This window comes from Rhipicephalus microplus, chromosome X, assembly GCF_043290135.1.
Source record: "Rhipicephalus microplus isolate Deutch F79 chromosome X, USDA_Rmic, whole genome shotgun sequence".
NCBI lineage: Eukaryota > Metazoa > Arthropoda > Arachnida > Ixodida > Ixodidae > Rhipicephalus > Rhipicephalus microplus.
Window position 1 is genome coordinate 391,185,029 of NC_134710.1, and position 27,614 is coordinate 391,212,642.

At 47.3% G+C, this 27,614-nt stretch overlaps 1 protein-coding gene across 6 annotated transcripts in view; it reads left to right on the top strand.

Moving 5' to 3' along the window:
- The window catches only part of LOC119161011 (solute carrier family 53 member 1), a 264,235-nt gene that overhangs the window by 218,257 nt on the left and 18,364 nt on the right, over positions 1-27,614 (top strand). For 2 of the 6 annotated variants that reach the window (XM_037413322.2, XM_075880141.1), the window contains exons 12-13: positions 2,261-2,394; positions 21,917-22,108. In XM_037413322.2, the coding sequence (XP_037269219.1) occupies positions 2,261-2,394; positions 21,917-22,108 (326 nt within the window). Of the gene's footprint in view, positions 1-2,260; positions 2,400-21,916; positions 22,109-27,614 lie in introns of those variants that run through there. The other 4 variants (XM_037413323.2, XM_075880142.1, XM_037413324.2 and 1 more) reach the window with 4 other exon arrangements.

The window sequence follows — 27,614 nt, forward strand, 5'->3', positions numbered from 1 at the left end:
TTTTTAGTGTCGGCCCTCACGCGCGTGACCCGGCATTTCACTCTCTTGAGAACTTCCCATCTTGACAGTTTCCCCCTGCGGTACAAACTGAATTTGCTGGATGCCCAGTCAACGATTTTAACATAAAACTTTGTGCACCTGATCCAGGTTTTCATCGGTTCTGTTTGTTGTTGGGCATCCAGAACAGGGTTCAGTGACGACCTCCTCCCCGCTCTTCTTAAATAAGTCTTGTGCCACCTCCCGGACTGTGACTTATAAGTGCCTTGAAGAGCCTCTTGAAGCATCAGGAATGTTTTGATTTTATTATTTCAAAGCTTCATAAAAATATGATAGCATATTGCTGGTCAAGCGAACACTTCATACTTCCGGTGTACAAAGTTAGAAAAAAAAAACGCTTCATGCTGAGGCATCTGCTCACACTGCTCACACGCGCGGCCAGCGCACGTTTTGTCAGAACTGCGGTTATGGTTTGCCACAACCACTGTGGATGAAATCACGATCGCTCTTGACGCGATCATGTGTTGTGACTGTGTAACCGACAGAACTCCGAAAGTGCACGCGCGTTGAACGCTCGACTAGTTAAAGCGACGTTGCTTTCCACAAACGCTGCGGACAAAATTGTGGCAGATGTGATCATAGCAAAAAGGAACATGGTTTTAAAGGCACGTGCGTAGCCAGTGTACGCAGATTGAAAACGGAACTATCATTTTCCACAAGCGCCGCATGCGAAAACGCTGTTGTGGCGTCGTGATTACTAGCAGAGGGCATGCGGCTAATGCAGCGGTAGAGGATATAAGATGTAAAAAAAGGCAAAATGGTTTTGGCATTCCTGTCCAAAAAATCTGGTAACGTTTCTGTTGATCTGGGTACTTTGGCTATACTTTGGCATGTTTTCAGTTAGCCTTATAAGCTAAGCTTGGACCTGCGCTTTCCTCGCAGCCAGCTGTGCGGTCCCATCCATTCACGTGTGTCGCAAAAAGACAATTGTGAGTTCTCTTGACAAAAAGATTTTGCTAAGTGTTTGATGATGCGAAAATTTTTGAGAAATACATGTCCCCCCCCCCCCCTTTGAGACTCGTACTTTTTACTGTAGTTGGAAAACTCTACCTTCAGGTGTCCAGCCACTCTATGCCGGTATGAGACCGCGCAACTCCGATGTTACTGACACCCTTCCCCGCACTGTTTTTTTCGTGATGTTTTTGTTGTGGGGGAAAAAAGTAAGGACAGCAAATAAATCAGCGACCCCCCCCCCCCTTCCTTCCCCATTGTGGAAATTTCCCAGATCCAGAATCCTTGAACTTGGCAGGTATTGATCGGCATCGACCTTACAAACACTTCATTTCTTGAACACTAATTTGGCATGAGTTGATATGGTTTCTTTTTCTAAAGCTGCATGTAGAATAAAGCTTTACTGCGTCAAACCACGAACAAATGAAGTGAGAGACTAACAATGCTCTTTGGAGCTGGTTTCTTCCCTATTGCGCGATTGGTGAAGCTTTTGAAGAAGGTAAGGTATATGCGCACACACACGGAACGCTTCGTGTGTGCCTATTCTCTACATTCATCCATGTTGTATTCACGCCTCAAACTTCAAATATCTTAAACCAACAAGCCCAGTCTGCCATTCCTACATAGTGAAGCTAAAGTGAGCTAAAGTGCAGACTATACATGTTTGTTATAGTTACAATGTGCATGTACTATATAAGTGTAATGAAAATGAGTCAATTTCGTAAACTTAGAGTAATAAAGTTTCAACATTACATGCCTCTTTTAGTCCTTGCAAAACCTGTGACAGGTCATGCAAAGTCCTTGAATATCCTTGAATTTTCGCTTTGGAAACCTGTACGGACCCTGAATAAACTCATACACATTTTTTTGATGGTAGACATTGTATACTCGCTGTAATAAAAACAGGTGGAATATATCTGGCATCTCTGCTTTTCTATGCAGATGCAACATTCATAAAATTTACTAGTTATAACTGCTGAATTTTGGTGGTATTTGAATAGTATTTCCATATGTCGGTTTAACTTTATGCAGTAATGGAAATGGGCTACTACTTCTTATTCGTAAAGCAAACTCTGCCATGTAAGCTAATTACTGCTAGCACAGGTTAGACCTGTGTTGAATTCCTTGCTGCAGTTTGATCATGCCTGATTATGCTTGAAAATTACGTTATTATTGGCCTTGAAATCCTGGGACATCAGCACCCTAGTCCATGCTCACTGTGCAAGACAATTTCTTTTTCGTATTTTTGCAGGGATATTACTACTTTGCCATCTTGACGGACTTGGCACTGCGTTTTGGATGGACGTTATCAGTGTCTTTGACAGAGCTTGGGGTCATTCATTCAGACCTTATGGTTACCATCCTCGCCCCCCTTGAAGTATTCAGGTGAGGTCAGTGGTGTGCTCTGTCCTTTGTCATTGCAGTCATTCTCACAATGATTTTTAGGAAACGCAGCCCATGCATGCATTTTTTTATTTATGGTGACCTCGCTACTAACTGCAGCGAATGATCACTGCGGGTTCACGCTTAGCGAGCCACAGGGCCGCGACTCCGCCACCTACTCGCGTGTTGTGCACCGCTCCGCGCGAGCTCAACTAATAAGGCGTTGAGCACGGTGCAGCAAAACAGACAGTGTTCAAATACAAAACACACAACACTTTATTGCCTTTGCGGCAGGCAGCCCGAACAACAGTACAACGTCCGCTCCCGGGACAAGGGGAGCAAAGGCACCCGCACGCGGACGTTCACAATGAGGGAAAACCGCGAGCACGTCGCAGCTGGCAATGGCGAGCTTTGACATGCCGGTCGGGAAAAGGTTCCTCGTGGCTATGCTGCGCACTCTCACGATGGCCACTGGGCCTGGTCGTGAGTGTTAGGGCAAACCTCGTACGCGTAGGCTTACGGCAAGTGCGGCTCGGTGTGGTACGACCACTTCAAGCACTAGGCACCGCTGTGGGCTTAGCGTACGATACCGAAGCTAGCACTCAAGTAAACACGCCTGCCGAGGTGCCAAAGGCCACCCCAGGCAGGCTACAGTCCGGCGATTCCCAAAGGGGACGCGGACGAAGGAAAACACGTGCTTACCTGGCGCCGACCCCGGAGAAAAAAACCGCTCCCTCGGCACGCGCGTGCCGCGCCCGCACGTGGCACCATCTATCGCCACACGCCGTTATCAGAGCAGAAAAAGGGGTGTGGCCGTGCGGCGAAATGCCCGCGAAATGGCCGCGGGCGCGCCTCAGATTCTCACATCCTCCTCTCCTTAATTCACCCTATGTATTGGTCTGCAAAGGCAGCCGGTCATCGCCCATGCATACAAAGATGTCATGCAATGGGCAACAGCTAGCCTCAGCCTCGCTCTGCAACTGCTGCTGAAGAAAAAAAACAGAACAACACAAGAATACACTTGAGAAATACAATGGTGCCGCGAAAGAGGGGTAACGGGAGTTCATGGTGCTCACGCAAGAGAGCGTCCACGACTTGAAGGGGAAGCGTCACGTAATGTTTGGCTTGGGTGACTGGGTGGATGCAAGAGTGCAAGGCGAGAGTTTTGGTTGAGGCCCTCATGCGAGGAACGGCTCACCTTCGTCTCGTCGATGTTGACGACAGCCCTGCGAGTCCGATGAACGCCACCTCGGTGGAGCTTCAGATGGACCTCGCTGCGACAGCCGGCCCTTCTGCTGGAATCATGGTCGCCAAATCCACTGGCTGTGAGGCGTCTTGTGGCGTCGGTCGAGTCGTGCACAGTGTCTGCGACAGCTGGCCTCGTGCAGGAGCCGTGATATAAAGGCCAGCACAGCTTATCAGCGACTGTCGGGAGCAGAACTGCCAAACGACCGCAGGTCTCCGAACACCTCCAGAGTCCAAGGTGGTGTAGGGGTCGGTGACTTCTTAAGTTGTCGCCACACACACGTACACACGCACACACACCACCGATGGTCGGGTCTCTCCAAACGCGTCCCGCAAAGGAAGGCGCAGAGTGTCCTTTGTCCCTCTCCCCACGCTAAAGCTCCAATTCACAATCCCCTCCTCCAGCGAGGAGAAAAAAGAAAACACGGAAAAAAACATCAAGTAAACAAGAACACTCAAATGACAATCAGCAGCAGTAACTGGGCGGAACCGACTTCTTTGCAATCACTGGCTGTAAAGAAGTTAGCTAACTGAGACTAGACAGTAAAAATGAGGGCCTTCGGTTGCGGAAATAAGCCCGCCATCCGGCGCGAAATCACTCAGGTGACCGCTTCCTCAGATTATACCGTTGCGTGGTCCGAATGCGATCCGCCGCCCCGGGTGTGCGCCGTTGCTTGCGCGATGAGCCACTGGGCACTGGCGCAGGCTTGTCAGACCTCGACACAAAGGCTTTCAGGTCTGCGATGTGGGCACGGCTGAGTTTTCCCGAAAGCGGGCCTTTCAGCAAGTACGAGAGTGGAGTCCAAGCTTTTTCCACTCGGTACGGACCAAGCCACTTTGGAACGAGCAAAGCTGAGAAACCCTTGCTCGCGTCGCTAAGAGCGTGGTTGCGCTTCAGGACGAGGTCACTTACCTTAAATGAAAGGTGGCGACGTTTTCGGTCGTACTGGGCCTTTTGCTCGGCCCTGGCCGATGCCAAACTCTGCCTCGCTCTACTGAGAGCTCGACACAGCCTGTCCGGAAGTGTTGAAGCGTAAGCAGAACAGTCTACCGGTTCTTCCTCGTCTCCGAGCTGGCATTGCATGACACTGGTCACCGGATTTGCCAACTCCCTTCCGAAATAAGGAAGGTGGGACAGAAACCAGTACGACTCTCGGAGGTTCGGATTGCAAACGCGAGTTCACTCAAATGGTCTGCCCAATCCTTTTGACTTTCGGCAAAGGCCGCCAACATCGGTTTGAGCGTACGATTGGTTCGCTCCGTCAAATTGGACTGGGGATGGTAGGGCCAGGGTGTCTACCAACCTGGAAAACCTGGAAAACCTGGAAAAGTCGGGGAATTTGAACACGCCTGGAAAAGTCAGGGAAAAGTCAGGGAATTTCTGAAAAATCCGGCCAGGTCATGGAAACTGACTGTAGTCTTTCAGATCGTCACGAAAATATTCATTAGCATTAATCAAAGCTTTAAAAATCGCTCCTTAAACCACACAGAACAGCTAAGCAGAAGCATAGTTAAAAAAAAAGCAGTGCATAGCTGGCGCTTCTACTTTCCGAGTACAATGTTACTCACGCGCATAAAATTGTGCATGTTTGTCTTGGCCGCGATCTCGGCTCGGCTTGAGGGTTTTCTGGTTAGGCTGGAAGTGCCATCAGCAGAGGGCAAGGTGCACAGAATATGCGAGTCGTAATTATTTTTTTACTGAAATGTGTAGTTTACAGGTGCGTAAATTGGACTGGGATACAAAAACAGTAGTAGAGCAAATATGGTAATCCAGATCGGATCCAATCCAATCCAATCCACATATCAAGATGCCTGGGCTGCAGCCATATTGAAATTCTTCTTGTGATGCCGTGAGCATGCAGTGAGTTGCTATGCCTCTTGCGAAGAAGTGTTCGTTTAACCCTGATTGGGTGAACGCGGAAATATCCGAGCACGCCTCATGGATTAGAGCAGTGCCGAACGATACAAGTAAGGCTCACTGTGCAGCATGCCAGAAGACTTTCTCGCTTAGCAATATGGGCATCGCTGCTGTCTCCAGTCACGCTGTGAGCAAGAAACACCTAACTGCTGTGAGCATTGTGCAAAGTGCTTCCCAGACAAACATCCGCGCGTTTTTCGGTGCTGGACCCAACTTGCCGTGTTCCATGACTGCTACGACTACGAGTGAATGTGTATCGACTGTGCCAAGCACGAGTGCTGAAAGCGTGCCTGCTAAACCGGTGGCCGTCGCGCCTGACGGGAAGGCATCCTTAAATGGGTTTCTGGTCAAAAAATGTGTCACGAAAGCAGAAGTTGTTTGGTGTCTGAACACTATAGCGACCCATGGATCGTTTCGTTCAGCAGCAGCGTCAGCGGCGCTTTTTCCCATCATGTTCCCCACGTGCGACGTCGCGAAGAAGTTGCAACTTGGTAAGGACAAAGTTGGCTATACAATTTGTTACGGTATAGCCCCGTACTTCCGAAACAGGCTGCTATCAAAGCTGCATAGTGTCCCACACGTGGTCGTGGCTTTTGACGAGTCCCTGAACAAAATTGCTCAGAAAGAGCAAATGGACGTTTTGATCAGGTTTTGGGACCCAGCTGACGACGTTGTCAAAACCCGCTACCTGACGTCCTGTTTTTTAGGACACACTCGCGCAGAAGATTTAGCTGCCGCTTTCAAAAAGGCCACTGAGAACATTGAGCCGGCAAAAATACTTCAACTTTCGATGGATGGTCCAAACGTCAATTTGAAGTTGTTGAAGTCGTTGAAGCAAGAGTTTTCTGCGTCTGATGGAAATCAGAATATTGTGGACATTGGAAGCTGCGGACTGCACGTTGTGAGTGGTGCATTTAAAACAGGCCACAATGTGACAAAGTGGAACACAGTAGTGTTTCTTAGAAGCTTGTACAATTTGTTCAAAAACGTCCCTGCACGCCGAGCCGACTATGTCAATTTCACAGGGAGCATACTGTTTCCGCTAAAGTTTTGCTCAGTGCGCTGGCTGGAAAATGGCAAGGCTCTTGCTAGGGCACTGCAAGTCCTCCCAAATGTGGTCAAATATGTTGAGCATGTCAAGAAAGAAAAGAAACTTCCAGCGTGTGGCAGCTATGCTCATGTCGAGACGGCTGTGAAAGACGAGATGCTGCCAGTAAAGCTGGCCTTTATGCTTTCAGTTTCAGAAGAATTGGAGCCATTTTTGGCTGAGTTTCAGACAGAAAAGCCGATGCTACCTTTTCTTGCAACAGCACTGGACGGCCTGTTGCGGTCACTGCTGGGACGAATCGTGCTAAAGGAAAAGCTGGATGCTGCAGGCACATTTTCAAAACTGATAAAAATTGATCTGGAGAACCCAAACAACATCATTGGTATAGCTGCCTTTGACATAGGCCTTGCCGCCAAAAGTGAGTTGCGAAAGATCACTAAACCATCTCACACTGCGGTGGTAAGTGTCAAAAAAGAATGCATCTTATTTATTAAGGCCTGTTCAGCAAAGATAATCGAAAGATCACCTCTGAAATACAAGCTGACAAGGGGGGCCAGTTGCTTAAACCCAGCAGTTTGTGCCGCTTCTGTGGAAGCTGGCCAGAAGCAGCTAAACATTGCACTTGAAGTACTTATAGAGCATGGGCGCCTTACAGGCCTACAAGGAGAGAGAGCAAGTAGATCATATGTACAAGTGTGCTCGAACAGCACTGCACAAGTGCTTTTGCGAAAATTTGATCGTGCAAGAGAGCGCTTGGAGAAGCTGTGGGTGGAACTCTGTGCAAGTTCTCATGAAGAGCTACTGCTGTTTGTGAAGATTGTGCTGTGCCTTTCACATGGAAATTCTTCCGTGGAGCGGGGATTTTCAGTGAACAAGGAATGTCTTGTGGAAAATATGAAGGAGGAGTCACTTGTAGCACAAAGGTTAGTGTACGATGAGGTGTCTGCAGCAGGTGGTGTTGCAGAAGTTGACGTAACAGACAAGATGATAGACATGGTTCGAAGTTCCAACATCAAATGGACGGAAGACCTGGAGAGGAAAAAGAAGGAACGGTTGGACGTATTGGATGCTGAAAGGAAAAAGAAGAGGACTGCGGCTCTTGTGAAAGAGCTTGAATCAAAGAAGCAAAAACTGATGGAAGACGCACAGCTTCAGGTCTCCATGCTGCAGCAAGAGATTGAATCCTTGAAACAGTGAAGGCATTGCCGATGCAAGTAAACAAGCTTTTCTGTTTGTCGAGGGACAATTATTGTGTCTTTGAATATTTTATTTATTGTAAAAAATGCTTTCAGACAAGGGAATGCAATAAAGCAGCATAGTTTCCATTTTATATGAGCGCCTCATAATTTCTTTTTACCGCTCAGGAGTTTGTTTTCCAGTGCGCAGTTTCTTCCAAGCAGACGTACCGGTCATGGAATTTGCTTGAAATGGTCATGGAAAACCTGGAAAAGTCAGGGAATTTGGAAAAATGTAATTGGTAGACACCCTGAGGGCGAAGTGGTGCAGTGATCTATTCCTAGGGAACGGCACGTATCACCAAACACTCAAGCGGTGAAATACGACGCGTTGTCCATGATCAAGCTTTTCGGAAAGCCGAACCGACAAAACACTTTCTGTAGCCTCTCTAGCACCGCTTGCGCTGTCACTTTTCACAGTGGAAACAACTCCACCCATTTGGAAAAATGATCAACGACTACCATCAGATGTATGAACCCCTGTTTACTCCTTGGGAACGGCCCCATTAGATCGCAGGTGGCTACTTGCCACAGACGCTCACTGACAATCGGTTTCATCAAGCCGGGCGGCTTGCCACCCCTTGATTTCACCGCTTGACAGATGTGGCAGGAACGGCAATAGCGAAAAATGTCACGCTTCATGCCAAGCCAAGTCACAATCTTGCTCAGTTTCACAAAAACTTTAGAGCCACTCAGGTGACCGGCCATGGGCTCGTCGTGAGAGGCTCGCAACAGTGCGCCTCTCAGACTTTTGGGCACAACCACTTTAAACGGGTCCACTGACTCCTCATCGGTGGCTATGTATTTCAGCAGGAGTCCATCATGGTCCAGCAAGTACCTGCGGCGGACCCAGCAACACACGCCGATTCCCATCCCCCTGCGCCCGCTGCACTACCAGCAGCGTCTCGGCGCTCCGTCTCCCTGAGACCGTGGCTCAACTCGCGACAAAACGGATCATCTTGCTGGGCCTTCAGTAACTCTTGTCTGCTGAAAGCGATTCTCATTCTCACAAAGGAGAGCCTGGTATCGTTCCCACTCAGGACTGCAGCCATCGCCTCCGCTCGCATTGGCGTCATGGGTTCGCTTCCCTTTCGCTCCCCCTCTCACCCGCTTCGCGGCACGCTGCTTGCCTGGCCCGTGGAAAGGGTTTGCTCGTCGGCGCACTCACCCTTTTCTCCACTCCGCGGCTCCGCCGCCGTTTCGCCTGCGCCGCTCACTTGCGCAAAGGCGCCGCTAGCGGTTGTCGCACCGGGATCCAGGCTCCTGGTAGACAGTGGGGCACGAGATAGCGCGTCAGCTACCATGTTAGTGCTCCCCTTCCGATACTGCACTGAAAAGTCATAATGCTGTATTAGGAGAGCCCAGCACGCTAGCCTGCCCGCAGGCTCACGGAGCCGCATCAGCCAGCTAAGCGCGCTGTGATCTGTTTGCACCACAAACTTTGTCCCATCAAGGTAGACATCAAACTTCCACAGTGCAAACACGATGGCGAGACACTCCCTCTTGGTCACGGAATAATTCCTTTCCGCGGGTATCAACAAGCGGCTGGCAAAGGCCAACGGCTGCAACACACCATCGTATTCCTGTAGGAGAACTGCTTCTAATCCCAGATCGCTTGCGCATAGCTTGGCATACTCACTCATGAGTACACTCACTCACACTTATTCATACTCATTTGAATGTGGTGAGTGTGAGTATGAGTGAGTACTGATGAGTATGAGTAGGAGTGAGTAGAACGTGAGTGAGTACTTATGAGTATGAGTAGGAGTGAGAATGGACGTGAATGAGTACTTTCAGTGTGAGTAGAAGTGAGTATGAACGTGAGTGGGTGCTCATGAGTGTCAGTAGGAGTGAGTGTGAACGTGAATGAGTATTCTGAGTGTAAATAGGAGTGAGTATGAACGTGAGTGACTACTCTGAGTGTGAGTATAAGTGAGTATGAATGTGAGTGAGTACTCTAAGTGTGAGTAGAATTGAGTATGAACGTGAGTGAGTATTGTGAGTGTGAGTAAGAGTGAGTATGAACGTGAGTGAGTACTTTGAGTGTGAGTATGAGTGAGTATAAACGTGAGTGAGTACTCATGAGTGTGAGTAGATGTGAATTTGAACGTGAGTGAGTACTCATCAGTGTGAGTATCCATGAGTATGAACGTGAGTGAGTATTCATCAGTGTGAGTAGAAATGAGTGAGAGCTTGTGAGTGCGAGTAGGAGTGAGTATGAACGTGAGTGAGTACTCTGAGTGTGAGAAGGAGAGAGTATGAACGTGAGTGAGTAGGAGTTTGAACATGAGTGAAGATTGATGAGTGTGAGTATTCGTTAGTATGAACATGAGTGAGTATTCATGAATGTGATTAGTAGTGAGTGATAGCTCAATAATGTGAGTAAGAGTAAGTAGGAACGTAGGTGAGTACTCATGAGTGTGAGTAGACTTGACTGCGAAGGTGAGTGAGTTGCTGTGAGTGTAAGTAGCAACGAGTAGAAATATGAGTGAGTTACTATGAGTGATAAAAGTGTGATAAATATTTGTAACCATCGCAACGGCGTCCTCAATATGTTGGAAATAACGGGCACTATGGCATGCAAGCTTACTAAACGTAAAAGCCTTCAGTTAGTGTGGAAACTGGGGGAGCCATCCTACATCAGATTGGGGGGGGGGGGGGGGCGAAGTCACAGCGCAAAACTCGAGTTGAGGGTGACCGTCCATATTATTGTAATTTGAATTTTCTAGGCTGAATAACTTTGAACTGCCTGTCCCCATAGCTACCGTTCTTGCTGCACTTACCTCCTGCGCCTTCAGTCTACGCAACCCGCTGATAATGCATGTGAAACAAGGTCTTGAGAAGCCCTTTAACGAAAATCGCCATGCGAGCCGACTTGGAAAAAAGAAATGCACTGCGCAAGCGGCAAAAAAAAAAAGCTGAAATGGCCCGCGAGAGAAAGCACATTGTGTGCGCGACGCACATTGTGCGCAGCGATTTTGCAGTTTCTATCTCTGCGTTGTCCCTCAAGTGAAGGTTGCCTTGAACGAAAACCTTAAGTGATCTCATGACCTCTCAAGCGCGAAGCTGTGTGCAAACTTCGCCTTCTCAATGCCCCATTAGGAAAAAAAAGGAAAGCCTGGAGGGTGGTTGAGCTTCGCCGTCAATAGTATAGTGCCACGTTCCATTTCCCAAGTTTTGTTATCGTCCCAAAACACTACACGATTCTCAGCGCAAACCGCGCCTGCAGTTTTCGAGAAGCTTCCGGCCTGTAGTAGATCATTTCGTTAAGATCACGCCCACTCTGCGAACGGTACAGATTATTCTTGAATCTACGCCTCCGCCAGCGATAACGCTAGAACATTCGACGGCAAGAGTATAAATGCCACTGCGCTTCGCCGCTTGTCAGTAGTTGATCGACGGCCGACGCTTCGTTTGCCGCTATCTGTCCAAGACTGCTATCTGTGCAAGACTGCTGCTGTAATTGGACTTTCCCTTTACCGGGCACAGGTTCGCCCAAATAAACAGTTAAATCCCAACACGAAGTCTCCTGTCTTCGGCCACGTCACGGCCCCGTGACAATAGTATGCGATAGCATAATCGGACCCTGTTCGTATCGCCGTTTCAATCTCTATCCTCGCTTCAGTTTTCGGCGGCTTATTATGCCTTCAACAGTGCAGACACAATATGCAATAAGCACCCCATCACCCTTGATAATTTATTGTATCATTCACATAACGCGGGATAATACAAAAACACACATAACGCAACTCGTTAATTCCCGTTTTATTCGGCCGTCCGCAATAACCCTGCGTACGTACACTGCCAATGAACGTTAACCGCGTCCGCAGATCCATAAATAAGGCCCCCTGCAATCGTCAGTGCCGGCACGGAGCCAACGAAGTCTCCACGTGAGCGCGACCCACACAGGAAGGAAAACATCTCCGAAGATGCGCACAATTTCTCGAATGCAAAACTGCCGTACGCTACGCATTCCATCTGAAGGCGAGGCAGAGAGGGGAGGCGCCGTCTCGACGGTCGCGCCGGGCCACAGAACACCTACCAGTGGCCAGGCGGCCGCGGCGTTGACATGGCGGCGAGGCCCCGGCGCCCGCCTGTCCCGATAGTGCAGTCAGAAGGGGCTAGGGGCAGTGGAACGAACGAAGCGGCCGAGCCGGATGGCATGGCAACGTCTTGGGTTCTGGCGGGTAATCAGCGGCGGCCGTGTAGTATACTGAAGCTGTCGAGAGCGTCTCTATTTCGCGCGCGTGAGTCGTAGCCTACGAAAGCACTTTTTGAGTGCTTGTAACACGTTACTCAGATTCTAAACGATGTCTCAGCGTCTCCTACGCATCATGGCACACAAATGAATGTGCAGGTGCGTCGTTACTGCGCTGAGTCATTGCCTGTTTGTGAAACCTTCCGACCCTTAAAGAAAGCGACAATTGTTCAGCTCGATTGTTTATTGAGTAACCTGAGTACACGTAACGCTACCTCAATGTTAATATTCATCATCGGCCCGACAACGTCCACTGCAGGACAAAGGCCTCTCCTATGATCCGCCACTCAACTCGGTCCTGTGCTTGCTGCTACCATTATGTACCCGCGAACTTCATAATCTCATCTGCCCACCGAACTTACTGTCTCCCCCTAACCCGTTTGCTTTCTCTGGAAATCCGGTCAGTTATGCTTAATGACCAGCTGTTATCCTACCTACGCGCTACATGCCCAGCCCATGTCCATTTCTTCTTCTTGATTTAAACTATGATATTCTTAACCCCAGTTTGTTCCCTGATCCACTCTGCTCTCTTCTTGACTCTTAAGGTTACAACTACTATTTTTCTTTCCATCGCTCTCTGCGTCGTCCTCAATTTAAGCTGAACCCTCTTTGTAAGCCTCCAGGTTTCTGCTCCGTGGGTAAGTACCGGTAAGATGCAGCTGTTATATACCTTCGTCTTGAGGGGATAGTGACAATCTACCAGCCATGAGCTGAGAATGCTTGCCGAATCTTCTCCACCCCACTCTTATTCTTCTAGATACTTCAGCCTCGTGGCTCGGCTCCGTAGGTACTACCTGTCCTAAGTAGACGTATATACCTTTCCCAACTTCAAATGCACTACCACCTATCTCGAAGCGCTGTTTTCTTTCGAGGTTGTTGTTCATTACTTTTGTTTTCTGCCGTTTTTTTTGTAGATTCCAAGAGAAGGAAAGCGGGAAAAGGGGAGACCAAGTTTGGTGGGCAGATGAGATGAGGAAGTTTGCGGGTATAAAGTGGCAACAGCAAGCAAAGGACTGAGTTGACTGGCAGAACAGGGGAGAGGCCTTTGTCCTGCTGTCATGATGATGAGTATGTGAATGTAAAAGTACGTGGGTGAGTGCGCCTGAGTATGGGTAGGCGTAAGTATGAAGGTGAATTCTTATGTGAGTACGGAGACGAGTGAGGGCCTATGATCTTGAGCAGGCGTGAGTATGAAGGTGAGTGAGTAACTATGAGTTTTAATTGAGGTGCACGAAAATTGAAGTACAAAAAGGAGACACCTGGACACGGCACACTGTCTCGAGATGTCTTCCTTCTGTACTTCAATTTTTCGCGCACCTCAGTTAAAATGAATTACCAACTCGCCCAGCAGTCCGTGTTTCTCTAAGAGTGTGAGTAGTTGTGAGTATGAACGTGAGCCATGAACAATGAGTGTGAGTAGGCGTGAGTATGAACGTGAGTGACTGAGTAGGCGTGAGTATGATTGTGAGTGAGTACTCACAAGTGTGAGTAGTCGTTAGTATGAAATGAGTGAGTACTCATCAGTGTGAGTAGTCGTGAGTATGAACGTAAGTGAGGGCCTAGAGTGTGAGTTGGCGTAAGTTTGAACGTGAGTGAGTACTCATGAGTGTGAGTAGGAGTGAGTATGAACATGAGTGAGTATGAACGTGAATGAGTACTTTCAGTGTGAGTAGAAGTGAGTTTGAATGTGAGTGTGTACTCATGAGTGTGAGTAGGAGTGAGTATGAACGTGAGTACTCTGAGTGTGACAAGGAGCGAGTATGAACGTGAGTGAGTACTTTGAGTGTGAGAAGGAGTGAGTATGAACGTGAGTGAGTAGGAGTGAGTGTGGGTAAGCGTGAGTATGAACGTGAGTAATTAGAGTGTGAGAAGGAGTGAGTATGAACGTGAGTGAGTACTCCGAGTGTGACGAGGGAGTATGAATGTTAGTGAGTACTCATGAGTGCGAGTAGGTGTGAGTATGAACGTGAGTGAGGGTGAAGGCTCAAAAAATTGTGGTGAGGGAGTATGAGTGAGTAGTCTCTCAAAGTGCCGACCTATGCGCTTGCGTCAGTCTGGACAACAAACGGTCTGGTCAGGTCGGGGAGCCTGAGCTGGGCCGTCTCCGCAATGGTGCTAGACAGACGGCAAAACGCCTCTTGCTGCTCAGGTCCCCATTGCCACTCAGCTGACTTACCCAAGAGCTTGGTCAAGGGCACCTACACTCTGGCACAGGACGTAATGAACGACCGGTAAAAATTGGCCATTCCGAGAAAGCGGCGCAGGCCGCGTACGTCCTTGGGTGCAGGGAAATCAAGAATTGCTCGAAGTTTCTCCCGATCTGGCTCAATGGAGCCTTCACCCAGCATGAAGCCAAGTAACTGAACTCGGGTTTGCGCTAGTTGGACCTTTGTGGGATTTAACGTCATCCCGGCGGCTCTCACCCTCTCGAGCACATCGGCAATGTGGGCCAAGTGCTCTTCGAAGGTTCGTGAATAAATCACGATGTCGTTGAGGTAGCACATGCTGTAAGACCACTTTGATTCCCCGAGGACGCGGTCCATGAGTCTTTGAAAAGTCGCAGGAGCATTGCAAAGACCAAAGGGCATACGAGTGAACTCCAATAACCCTCTGTGGGACGTGAACGCGGTCTTGCACCGGTCACGCTCATCTATCCGGACCTGTAGGTAATCTTTGGAAGCATCTAATGTGGTAAAATATCGCGCAATGCCGAGATTTCCTATGATGGAGCTAATCGAGGGGAGCGGATAGGCATCCGTATGAGTCACTTCGTTCAGACGGGGGTAGTCTACGCACAGGCGATGACTGCCATCTTTCTTAGGCACCAACACAATTGGAGACGCCCAGGCGCTGGACGAACGGTGAACAATGCCAGCTGAGAGCATCTCGTCCAGCAAGCTGTCAATTACTTGCCTCTTGGCCTGGCTGACGGGCCTGGGGTTACACTTCAAAGGAAGCGCGTCGCCAGTTTCGATCGAATGGCTCACCAAATCGGTACAGCCGGGTTGATCGGTGAAGAGCTCATCGTATTCGCGCAACAGTGCCGACAAACGAGCCTTCTGTGTATCATCCAATTGAGTCGCACAGGCGATCAAAGAATGCGGAGCCTTTTCGTGTCGTGCTGCTCGATCCCGATGGGGATTTTGAGCTGACGAGTGCATAGCACAGGGACTTGTCCCCGAAGTTTGCACGTGACACGGTTTCGACGCTTCAAATGCACAGGCAACAGAAAGCGCCGGTGGGCTGATGAACGGCTTTAGCTCGGAAAAAGGTCCGTCGCGGTAACCTCCTTTCGCAATGTCCACTACGATACTGGTTTTTAGGAGAAAGTCCCGACCGAGAATCACAGGAACACTGAGCCCTGGAAGATTAACGAAACGCGCGCGTCTCATTCGGCCTCCCCATCTGACAGTCAACCTCACCGGCGCCCGCCGATTGGGCCACGCCTTTCGCGAGGGTGAATGTCGTTCGGCTGTCCCACAAGCCCACCGAGCGCTTCTGCAAGTGGGACAACACCTGTTCACCAAACAACGAAGCGCTTGCGCCCTTGTCCAGCAACGCCGAGAATTCAACGCCGACCGACAATGGTGACCAAAATAAACGACACTTGCACACCAGCAAGACTGCTTGCCCGGTACGCTGAGAGGAGAAGCAAGGGTTCGACCGCTCGTGCCTTCACGAACGGCCCGCGCTCCCGTTTCCCTGCCTCACAGGAGGCACAAATGCGGAGCACTCCCTCACTATGTGCCCTCGTTGACGGCAGCGGAAGCAGCGCACTCCATCGCGCTCTCTTTTCCATGACGGAGCAGCTTCGAGCTGCAGGGGTTGGTGCGCCGTGTGATCAAAGAAACCGCTCTGACGACCGTCACCACCGGCGATGCGATGGGTTGGATTTCGTCCCTGCTCGCGCGCATCGAGTTGCGATGCAGCACCGGCTGCACGCCTCCCGTACGTGTAGGGATCTAAAGCTCGATCGCTTATCTCCCATTTGCGCCCACCTGTAGCGGTAGCTGCAAAGGCAGCTCCGGTGGGCTGTTGCCGCTGAGGAAGGGTCATGGCCCCTCCCCATGCGCAGCGCGGTTCAATGGCCTCGCTGGCTGGCGGTGGCGGGCGATAGGCACGCGTGGTGAGAGTGTCGCCTTGAATGCGCTTTGCCTCGACGGCCAATTCCTCCAAATCACGGAAGCGACTGCCGCGCAGGTATGCCCAAAAGGTCGGGTGTGCCTGCCTAATCACCCGTTCGACGCACTCCTCGTTCGAGGCTTTGGGCTCAGCGATAAAAAAAAGGTCTTCCATCGCGCATATGTACTCCTGAAGCGACTCATCAGGAGCTTGTGTGCGGAGCTCGAGCTCGCGCCGCATCCTACTCTTGTAGTCAGCGGGTAAGAATTTGCGCAGGAAGGCCACGCGGAACTCATCGAGGGTTGCTGCTCGGTGGCCGGAAAGCCGATGCCACCTGGCCGTCATGTCAGTCAGTGCAGCCGGGATGACGCGTCCGAGCACTTCCTGGTCAGACCATGGCTCTCTAATAACATGTGAGGGAGTCCAGGTAATCTCTTGCACTTTGCAGATCACCATACCCTCTGTAGGTCAGAACGGCCAACATGACAGCGGGATGAGGGCGTTTCGTAACGGCCGAAAGCATTTGGACTGCCCCCGTGAGTGCCTGAATCATTTGGGCGGCATTTTGCAGTGGCGCAGGCTAGCGATGGGGAAGTGTCTCCGAGCTCGATAAGCGGCGCGGTTTCAAACTGGATACCGGCCGTCGCGACATTGGGAAGCGCCTGTTGTTCACAGCTACCTCTTGGGGCAGCCTCACGTGAAATTCCTAGGCCGCTTGCGGCTAGCGGTACAGGCGCGTGCTCGAAATGAGCCTGGCTGTTAGATTGCGTAGTAGCCAGCAGACAAAATTCTGCAACGGCTGAGGCCACAGTGCCGATCTGCGCCCCGGAAGCTCCGCTGAGAGCTGTTTCGGAGCACTGTGACATGGAACTGCCATGCATTCCAAAGGGAGCAGTAGCAATCCCATTCGCCCGCGTGCACTGTTCGGGTTGGGCTATGGCCCCGGACCCAAAACACGCTACCTCTCCAGTGAGAGCTGTTACGTAGCGCCTCGTGTCATCTCGACTGGGGCTTGCGACAAGTGAGGGTGCGCGATTGTGTTGCTCAAGGGGAGCACTGGCCCTGTTCTCGAGCAATGCAGTTTCAGCTAAAAGCGTCAGCGGTTAGAACTCACGCGGAGCAGACATAATGCGGGTAAACACGGCAAGCCTTTTTCGCAAAGGTGGGCTGACTCGGCTAAGACTAATCAAAGGCTTAATGAGCCTTTTATAGCGCGTTGGCGCCAGTATGGTGACCCCGCTACTAACTGCAGCGAATGATCACTGCGGGTTCACGCTTAGCGAGCCACAGGGCCGTGACTCCGCCACCTACTCGCGTGTAGCGCACCGCTCCGCGCGCGCTCAACTAATAAGGCGTTTAGCGCGGCGCGGCGAAACGGACAGTGTTCAAATACAAAAGACACAACACTTTATTGCCTTTAGCGGCACCCCGAACAACAGTACAACGTCCGCTCCCGGGACGCGGGGAGCAAAGGCACCCGCACGCGGATGTTCACAATGAGGGGAAACCGCGAGCACGTCGCAGCTGGCAATGGCGAGCTTTGACACGCCAGTCTGGAAAAGGTCCTTCGCGGCTATGCTGCGCACTCTCACGATGGCCACTGGACCTGGTCGCGAGTGTTAGGACAAACCTCGTACGCGTAGGCCTACGGCAAGTGCGGCTCGGTGTGGTACGACCACTTCAAGCACTAGGCACCGCTGTGGGCTTAGCGTACGGTACCGAAGCTAGCACTTAAGTAAACACGCCTGCCGAGGTGCCAAAGGCAACCTCAGGCAGGCTACAGTCCGGCGATTCCCAAAGGGGACGCGGACGAAGGAAAACACGTGCTTACGCGGCGCCGACCACGGAGGAGAGACCGCTCCCTCGGTGCGCGTACCGCGTGCCGCGACCGCACGTGGCGCCATCTATCGCCACGCGCGGTTATCAGAGCAGAAAAAGCAAAAGGGTGTGGCCGTGCGGCGGAATGCCCGCGAAATGGTCGCGGGCACACCTCAGATCCCCACAGATTGCAGTCACCTTGTGATTATCATGAATTTACTTCAGGTTAATTCAATGATAGTTTTACTGCTGTTTTACTGGTCAATATAATTTTATTTATTTTTACATACTGCAGCCCAATGGCAGGAGTGGCAGTAACATCACATGTCATCTGCTTAGAAAATCCTTCATGGGCAATGAGTGAACATCTCATGCAATACATTCCAATATTTAATTGTTAAGCGATAATAAATGCAGTATAATCTCGGTGATGTCAACCAGGCTGATATAAATTTTAGTCTGATACGAATCCATTAAATTCTCTGAATTCCATTGCATTCAGCGGGCCAAATTTGGATGTTTTGAATGCTTTTTTTGTGTCACAACGGTTGGTATTAACTTAGGTACAGAGGTGTTGAGCAAGAGCCTTGTTCAGTGTGTTTCTAAAATATGTGCATATCCCGCACACTCATAATTGTAGTTATCTCTTGCCACAACCTCTGTGGATATCACTGCGGTTGTTATCAAAGTTGTTATTATGGAAGCGATGATACTATAAAAAGACATGCACACCCGCCTCGGTGGTCTAGTGGCTAAGACACACAACTGTTGACCCGCAGGTCAAGAGACCGAATCCCAGTCGCGGTGGCTGCATTTTCGATGGAGGAGGAAATCCTTGAGGCTTGTTTGCTTAGATTTAGGTGCTTGTTAAAGAACCTATGGTGGTGTAAATTTCTGGGTCTCTTTAATATGGCATCTCTCATATATCATATCGTGGTTTTGGGACGTAAACCTTAAGATTTATCATTAAAAAGGCATGCACATCTCACAGAGTGGGAGCAGTGCTGCTTACCACAGCTGCGGTGAACATAACCACAGAAGAAGCAAGAATAGATAGCCGCGACTTATTGCTAAAGGCAGGTGCGTTGCCTGCACACAGGGAATGAAAACAGAACTACTGTTTGTCGCAACCGCAACATATGAAGTCGTAGTCACTGTCGACGTGATCTTGATAGCAACTATGTACTCTGAAAATGCACGGCTGAAGCAGCAGTTGATTAAAGGCAACTGTCGTAAAAAGGCACGAAGCACTACAGCATTCCTGTCATTCTTCACTTATGACTATGGGGAGCAGAATTTGGCACTTTGTTTTCAGTTAGCCTCACACAAACCGATGACACGTACATGCCAGCTGCATCATCCCTTATTTTTTCATTTGGATGCTATACATGCGCAGTGTTTCAAAACAGAAAACATGCTTACCTTAAACGAAGAGCTGTAATTCAAAGTTACAAATCGATTCCCATGTATGTGTTACAAACAGCATTAGCAAGAGTGAATCAAAAGTGCTCATTGCACGTGACCGCTGAAAGTCCACAGCCTGCAAAGATTACGGTGTCCTTTATAACGTCTTAACATCACATCCGCATGGGTCTTGCACTGCTCAGACTGTTGATTTGCAGATGCAGCATGTAATGTCTTTGTTACAACTGAAATGCAGACCTTCTCTAAATCTAACTATGTGTGAAAGCGGAATTAGGTTTCATTCATCCTTGCCACTTGAAGAACCGTAAAAGGCCCTTTGCAGAATGCCTTGTTTTACAGCGAAAGTTGTTATGAGATCACTTTTTGGGTCACGGGCAGTTGTTGTCCGCCGCCGCCGCCGGTGTCCGTAACCACATCGCGCGAAATTAGAAAAAAAAAAAACTTGGACCAATGACGGGCTTGAACCCGGGTCCGCTGCGTGCCAGCCCAATATTCTATCACTGAGTTACGCCGATGCTTATAAATTGTTGTCAAACTTGCCTTAGGCTGGCATGACCTAGCATCAACAGCACAGTGGGGCTCGAACCCGGGTCCGCTGGGTGCCAGCCCAGTATTCTACCACTGAGCTACACCGGTGCTTGTGACTTGTTGTCAAAGTTGCCTTAGGCAGGCTTGATGTTGGGAAAGCAATCACGTTAATACGACTTATAAAGCGCTTTACAACAACGAACGAACAACCAGTCGTCGCACAATGAGAATAGCATAACGAGTGGGTCGTCTAATGCTCCAAACCATCACAAAGAGCCTACAGACATTGAGGTTGGGGATTCATAGAAATTATATTTTCAACCTTTAGTACCTTCTAAGCTGTCCCTTTTGAGTTTTTACTGTATTAAGCATGCGACGCCTATTGGTGTCATGGAAATGGCATCGGGAAGCTTTGCAAGAAAGATCATTGAACCAAATTGAGGATTGTGTTGACTGTCACCTCGGCACCGTTGAAGTCTGAAAACATTCTATGTCAAGGTTTTCATACTCATTGTACCATCTGATTTGGCTTCCTATTTTTGATATTTTTTATTCTTTTTGATTAATGAAGCTTCAGATTTTTCGTGGGTTGTTTTATATAAAACATGTATATATAATATATATATATAAGTAGTGCAACCTGTGACTATTTTTTTCTTTTACTGCACTGCTTAACTTTTTAAAGTCCTTGTGATATGTCCATTTTTCTTATCCTCATTTTTGATGTTCATATTCCTTCTTGGTAAGGGTAGGGAGACATTGGGGGACCCTTTTATTGGCAGTTGCCGCAGTAATTTTCAAAGCACTTGTATGCATTCTGAGCCTCATAATATTGTTGTCACAGTAAAGAAAGCTGGCTGTGAAATGCTCTCAAATGTTGGCTGTCTGTGAAATGCATTGGTTCTTTACACCGCTCATAGATCCTTCCTGTATTATTGCTGGTGCTTGCTTTGGCTCTAGAATGAACTCGCATTGCGTGCTCAACCTTATCAGAAAATTCTAAAATAATTGAGAGCGTTCAGAGACATTATGGTTCAAGCGGCGCTAGACAGTGGTTACACATGTAACGGGCTAGTTACATAAAAATTAGGCTTGTGCGAATATTATCTGAATGCTTGGAATATTTGAATGAGTAATAAAGCATTCGAATTCATTTAGATTGGAATTTATTTATGGAAAATTTCGAAGTATTCGAACGGAATGAATAGGTGCATATTGATCCGCATGTATCTCCCTGTACTGGACATTTCACTGCAGTTGGGAGGCGCCAAGCCGTGAAAGCACATACCCAAGTGTGTATTAGTCCGCATGTGACCTTTTATAAAAGTGGTTTCATTGCAACAAATGAGTGCTAAGCCCTGATAATGCATATTCAAAGGAAACCTGCACTTCTGTGAAGCCTTACTTCAAGGTTACTTGAACATATTACCCTCACATCGATTCATTATTTTTTTTTTAAAAGCTTGTTTTACCAGCTTATAAAATCTAAGCTTAGTAAATTTTAGAACTTCACATATCTCACAGGTTATTGCTTGCATTTTATCAAAAGTCAAATCCTGCTACTATTCAAAGTTGTTTCCACGTCCTTTGAACCGAAAAAATTGTATTTACACAGGTCTTGTTTCAATTAAATAAAAATATTTTGTCAGTTAGGTTATGACTGATATGCTCCTATTCTTCATAATATGTGATATACACTATTCGAATTTGATTCAAAATGATTGGAATATCATCACTATTGGCTTCGAACCTAAAGCTTGCTATTTGCACAAGCGTAATAGAAGTAGAAAAAGCAGCGCATGTGGCAATATATTGTCAAGAAAATGCTTCGAGAATGGCTGGACATTCCTTAAATTTGTTTTTCTTTTTTTATTGCAACCTGTATGTACGCCAACTATAGTAACCGAATTCACGCCTGCTAAATGCAGGCGTTTCGTGTGGAACTTCTTCCGGCTGGAAAACGAGCACCTGAACAACTGCGGCAAGTTTCGAGCGGTGCGCGACATTTCTGTGGCGCCCATCGATGCTGGAAACCAGGCCCTCTTGGTACGCATGATGGACGAGCCTTGTGGCGTCGTCAATCGTGGGGGCCGGCGGGACCTGCGAAAACGTGCCAACAAGTGAGGCGATTTATGCACATCATGCCCACCGCACTGCAAGGCGCAGCATGGCTTTGGAACTGGCTGCTGGATTTGTTTCAGGCTTGGCTTCGGACTTGGTTTTGGAGGAAAAGCACGAATATGCTGTCTTCACTCCATCTCAGTGTTTTGTTTGTGGACTCTCTCTTTTTCTGCATGTGTGTTGTAAATAGTTTTGCTAACTTTAGTTTTTGAAAAGATTCGATGTGCCTTTTGTGTGTTATGTTTTGCATGAATTCTTGTTTAGCACTTTTGTTTGGACTGATATACAGGTTTAGCTTTTGCCTTGCATGACTGTTATGGCTTCTTAGCATTGCTTCTGTGCTCAAAGATGCATTGTGCTTTTGTGGTGTGTTTTTTCTTTTACCTCTTTATTCATTACTGTTTTATGTTGATAGCTGACACAGACTGTCTGTCTAACATTTACCAGGACTTATGTGTGTACACATTTTGTGCATCTTTTTATAATTTCTGTTGCCCTCCTGACCTAATTGTAGACGGAATGAGGAACTTATTATTTGTAGAAGACCCTGTGAGTGTAGTTGTGGCAATTCTGTACACAAACTCTGTATTATATATTGAAATCTTTTAACTCTAATTGACGAATATTTCAAATTGTAGAGCTAGTCCTGTTGATGTTTTGTGTTTTGGATAGAAAGGAACTATCGGAAATTTGAACTGAAAAAACTGCCCGATGGTTATTGCAAACAAAATTTCGTGATTCTACTGAAGGCCTCTCTGAAAATAGTCGCATCACGTGGCCTTTCACTCGCATGCTTTTGAAACTTTGAGATAATACAACCAACTCTATACTCCATGTTACCCCTACACTCTAAAAAAAAAAATCGAGTATTTGGGGAGTGTTTCTGCTACACAATAATAAACGTCATCTACAGTCTAAAACGGATATATCGAACTCGAAGGGGATCGCGAATTTGTTCGATATATGAAAAACTCGATATAAAAAATAGAGGCTACGAGAGCTTACCTGCAGCGGATCATCACCTACAATAGGTGTATTCAAGAATGACGAAGCGCACAAGTGCCAACGTGCACCTTCCTGTTCGTGCGGCGTTCTATATATCCGAAGGAGGGTTAAAATACCATTTGATATAAACATGCGAATTTCTATACATTTACAAAGGAATTTCAAGGGAATGACTTGCGAGTTCGTTATACCCGAAATTCTGATATATGTGGGTTTGATATAACGGTGTTTGACTGTACCACGAGTACTTTCCTCACGCTATCAACACGGATCCGCTAGTTCGGGGTGGCGAACGGCGCTTGCGTTATCAGTGTGACATACCATTCCCAACAGGAAAGTGGCCAACACTGGGTTTTCAAGAAAAGAAACGCAAGCAAGTGAGACGACGGTTATTGTTGTGTAGCAGAACTACTCCCTGAATTCTGCATTTTTTCTTAGAGTGTATTGTGCGACACTGTCAAACCTACTGGGTGTAAGCAAGCCATATACTTGCATAGTAAGGTATTGTTCTAATACCTGTGTAATTACCCTACAATTGGTAGGATCGAGACATTTGTGCTTGCTTAGGACATGGTACATCACATCGATATAGATATGTTTATTCTACTTCTCATTTAAGCTAATCATATGCATTTATTTATATTAGTGATTGCCAGTAACGATCGTTGCTAGTCAACATGGCAGTGTCCATGCGGACGTAACTGCCCACTTCAATTTAAGCTTGTGCTTGCTACTGGCTCGCTGCGGTGACAGCAACACATACCAATTAATGAAACCAGTCGGCTCTATGTGTCATGTTACACTGAAGGCGCGGCATTGGATACATTTTGTCTTTGTTATTAAGATCAGCTGTTTATTTAGCCACACTTGTAAGCCTAATGTGCCAAGCACTTGAAAATGGTGCTTGGCAATTGTGCAGTGCTCTAGTCGCAAATACATAGCTGTCGGAGGCTCAGGATGAATATCAACGAAATACAAGTGTCAGTTTGGAATTTACTAGCCACACTGTGCATGAAGACCACTTCCTATAGATTCTCAGGTGGGCGGTACCCGCATTAGATGATGCCATCCTGTACAATATCCTGGTGTTGTCGTCTGCTCTACTAGGAGTGCTTCGTTTGTCATGTGGACGTGCTTTGCAGCCAGATTATCATTGTCCGCCGAGTTGTCCATCACGTGTCAACACAACATATGGCATTGAGCAAGTCACAAGAGCATTACATGTTAAAGCTATCTAATTTTTGAAATGAAGGGAAGTCAGTGGCCCTAAATGAGTTTGCGTGGTTCGAAAAGGTCTCTGCAAGTGCACCAGTGTTAATGTGGTTATAAAGAAAACAGAATTACTGACAAATTTCAGCGAATGCTCCCTTTACAAGTACGTCTTTGAACTTTGCAGAAATGGCAAATTGACATCCCCGAAGAATTTTTTCTATGGCGGGAAAGATTGCATAAGAAAAAAAAACATTGACAGCTGCCAGACATTAAAGTGGGCCACCGGCGGAGTCGCACGCGTCTTTCTTATATCAAGTGGCAGAGAAGTTTCATTATGCAGTTTGATTGTGGTCCTCCACGGAGTATAAAATGTTCAAGAAGTTCTTTGCTTTTAATTTTGTAGCCATTCAGGAGCCCGGCTTGTTATCCGTACCATTTTGTCATATCACACGGTGACGTCGCTCTAAATAGAAGCCTGAAACAAGACTAGCAATGCTAAAAACAAGTGAAAATAATCTAACAAGGCCTAAAATAATATAAACTGCAGAAATAACAATTAATAGATAATAGTTGTAATAACCAATTCAAAAGAGCACTGGAATTTAGGCTTGGGCGAATAGTGAATTTTAGGTTTGAAGCGAATTCAAAGGGAATTGTGATTTTGGTCGAACAATTTCTAATTAATTTCTAATAGTGTATATATCATATAATAAAGAAAGAGGGCATATTTGTCATGACCAAATTAACCTGCATAATATTTTTTGAACATTCATACAACGCCTGTGCAAATGACACTTTTTTTTGCATCAAAGGAATGAGGAACAACTCTGAATAGTAGCAGGATTTCACTTCCCATGGAATGCATGGGGTAGCCTGTAAAATATGTTAAGTTTTAAAATTTGCTATGCTTAGAGCATATAAGTCAGTATAATGAGCTTTTAAACTGAGAAAAATGAATTGATGTGAGGCTAATATTTTTATATAACCTTGAAGTGGGGCTTCGCGACAGTACGAAATTCTTCTGAATGTGTGTTTTCACGGTTCAGCTAAACTTGACAGCAGTGAAGCCACTTTTTACTATATATTACATGTAAATTACCCCCGAATGCAGAGATGTTACTTGGCTCACGCCTTCGACTTGACTTGAGTAAGTGGGCGTGAAGCAAGCAGTGGGCGTGAAGCAAACTACGACTGCAACTCGCAACAGTTCCCCGACATGCTGACTGACGGGCACACGTTGAATCACACTCTTTTCTTTCGCTGTTCTCTTATAGGTAGTTTGGGTCTTGTACTTTCGCAGAATTGTTCGAAGCGGTGCGATGAAGATGAGACACGAGGAGCGCATTTCCAGGTTTCGGCACTAGTCGGCACCCCAATAAGAACACTCGGATCGTAGATTTCACCGCTACTTGCACATCGTCACTCAGGATGATACGTATGTGTGAAATGTATCATACCGGACACATAGCACTAGTGCATACCTGCCAGCTCTCTTGAATTGTCTCGGAGATTCCTGAATTGGGACCTAATCTTTCAATTGTATGAATGATATCTATAATCTCCCGAAAAGTGGCCATCGCAGCAGAGGCGGTTTTTTCTTTCTTTTTTGTTTTTTAAATCACTTGCATATACGTCAATCTTTCCTGCTGTGAGAGTAGGTAGTGGTGCTGCGAGAGAGCACTCACCACTACACTTCTAGTTCATTGTAACCATACCATAGAGTACCACGCATCTGGGCGAAGGCCGGCTGCCATGACACCCGCTCACCACATCGAAAGAAGGTGAGGGAAAAGGTACCACAACTTTCGCATTTGTCTGCCTAGGCCCCCACATTTTTTACGCTAAACCTACCCTGCTCGCCAAGGCATCAGTTGTGTTCTGTGGTTGTGGTGGTTGCGTGTTTCCCTCAATGGTGGTGTCAAGAGCATAGAAGAACTTGCAAGTGTTTTGGACTCATACACAAGTGCACTTCCATGCTTTGTCTTGGCCGAAAGGTGGCAAGTACGAATTTTGTACCTTGCGCGCTTGTGATGTAAGCATTTCGCGCGGTAGCAAGGCTGACATATCACTTCAAGAAAGCATCAGAACTAAGTTTGTGCTGCGGAAGGGCAGGACAACACCGGAAGTTTCTTCCAAAAAAGCTGCCAAGACAGTGCGATCTGCACAGAATGCCTATTCACGGGAAACACAACTTGCCACTAAGCTTAAGTGACCACGCAGGACCGTGGTTTCGGAAAATGTTCCCAAAGTGCGAGGACGTGAAGCGGTACCAGTGTGCACGTATAAGAACAACTGCCATCGTTAGGGAAATGTCTGCAGATGCTGAAAACACCATGTTGGAGGCTTTGAAACACACTTTAGCAGTCGCAGTGAAGAAAAGCAATGACAGTGCATTGCAGTATCAGTAATTTCCAATATGCCACATCCCCCCCCACCCCCCTCACTGCCATCGTTCGAATTCGCAGGCTGCTAGGTTGGCAGGTATGCTAGTGTTGATCTCACAGGGCACTCCATTTTCCGTTGAGCTGTCGTACGCTCTTTGCCGTCGAAATAGAGTTGCTTCCACGCGATGGGGGGACGCAATTCAAATTTGGCCAAGAGGACCTGTGCATACCAAGTAATCGAAAGAAAGACACATCTAGATTCTGAAATTTGATGTCGGTGCTCCTTTCAAATAATGGAAAACACTTAGGTTTATCAGTCTACCAGCGAAATTGGTTGTAGACACTAAAAATTACTTTTTTGCACTAAACGAAATTTACAACAACGAAAATTGCCATGTTACAAGAAAAGAAGTTGGAGCATATCGTAAACCATCTCATATATTTTTATCGCAATGACCTTGAAGCTTAATTTGCAAGTAAATATCCCAAAAAAGTCATTGTAACATCGCAAGCGCATTTCTCAATAAGTGCTTGTTTACATAGATTGAAAATGTTTTTAGCAGATACTATGCCAACTGGTAAAAGACCTAAAATTTTTGTGGCTGAAACAATGTCACTATTTTTATTTTTAAAATGCCAGAATTTACGTCTTTTCTTGCTTCTTTGCTAAGCTTACTTCAACCGAAAAATGAATATGTGGTTTCACTTGTTACCTCATGTGACAGAACAATGATAGTAGAGTGCTTTAAAATACAATGAGCTGTTCTACCCAATTTCAAGGTAAATTACAAATAATTTATTATTTCCTGATTTCTCCTTTTTGATTCATTCAATCAATCAATCAATCAATCTTTGTTTATTAGTGTCAGAAATGTAGTACATTGTAAGTAAATATGCAGGAGGA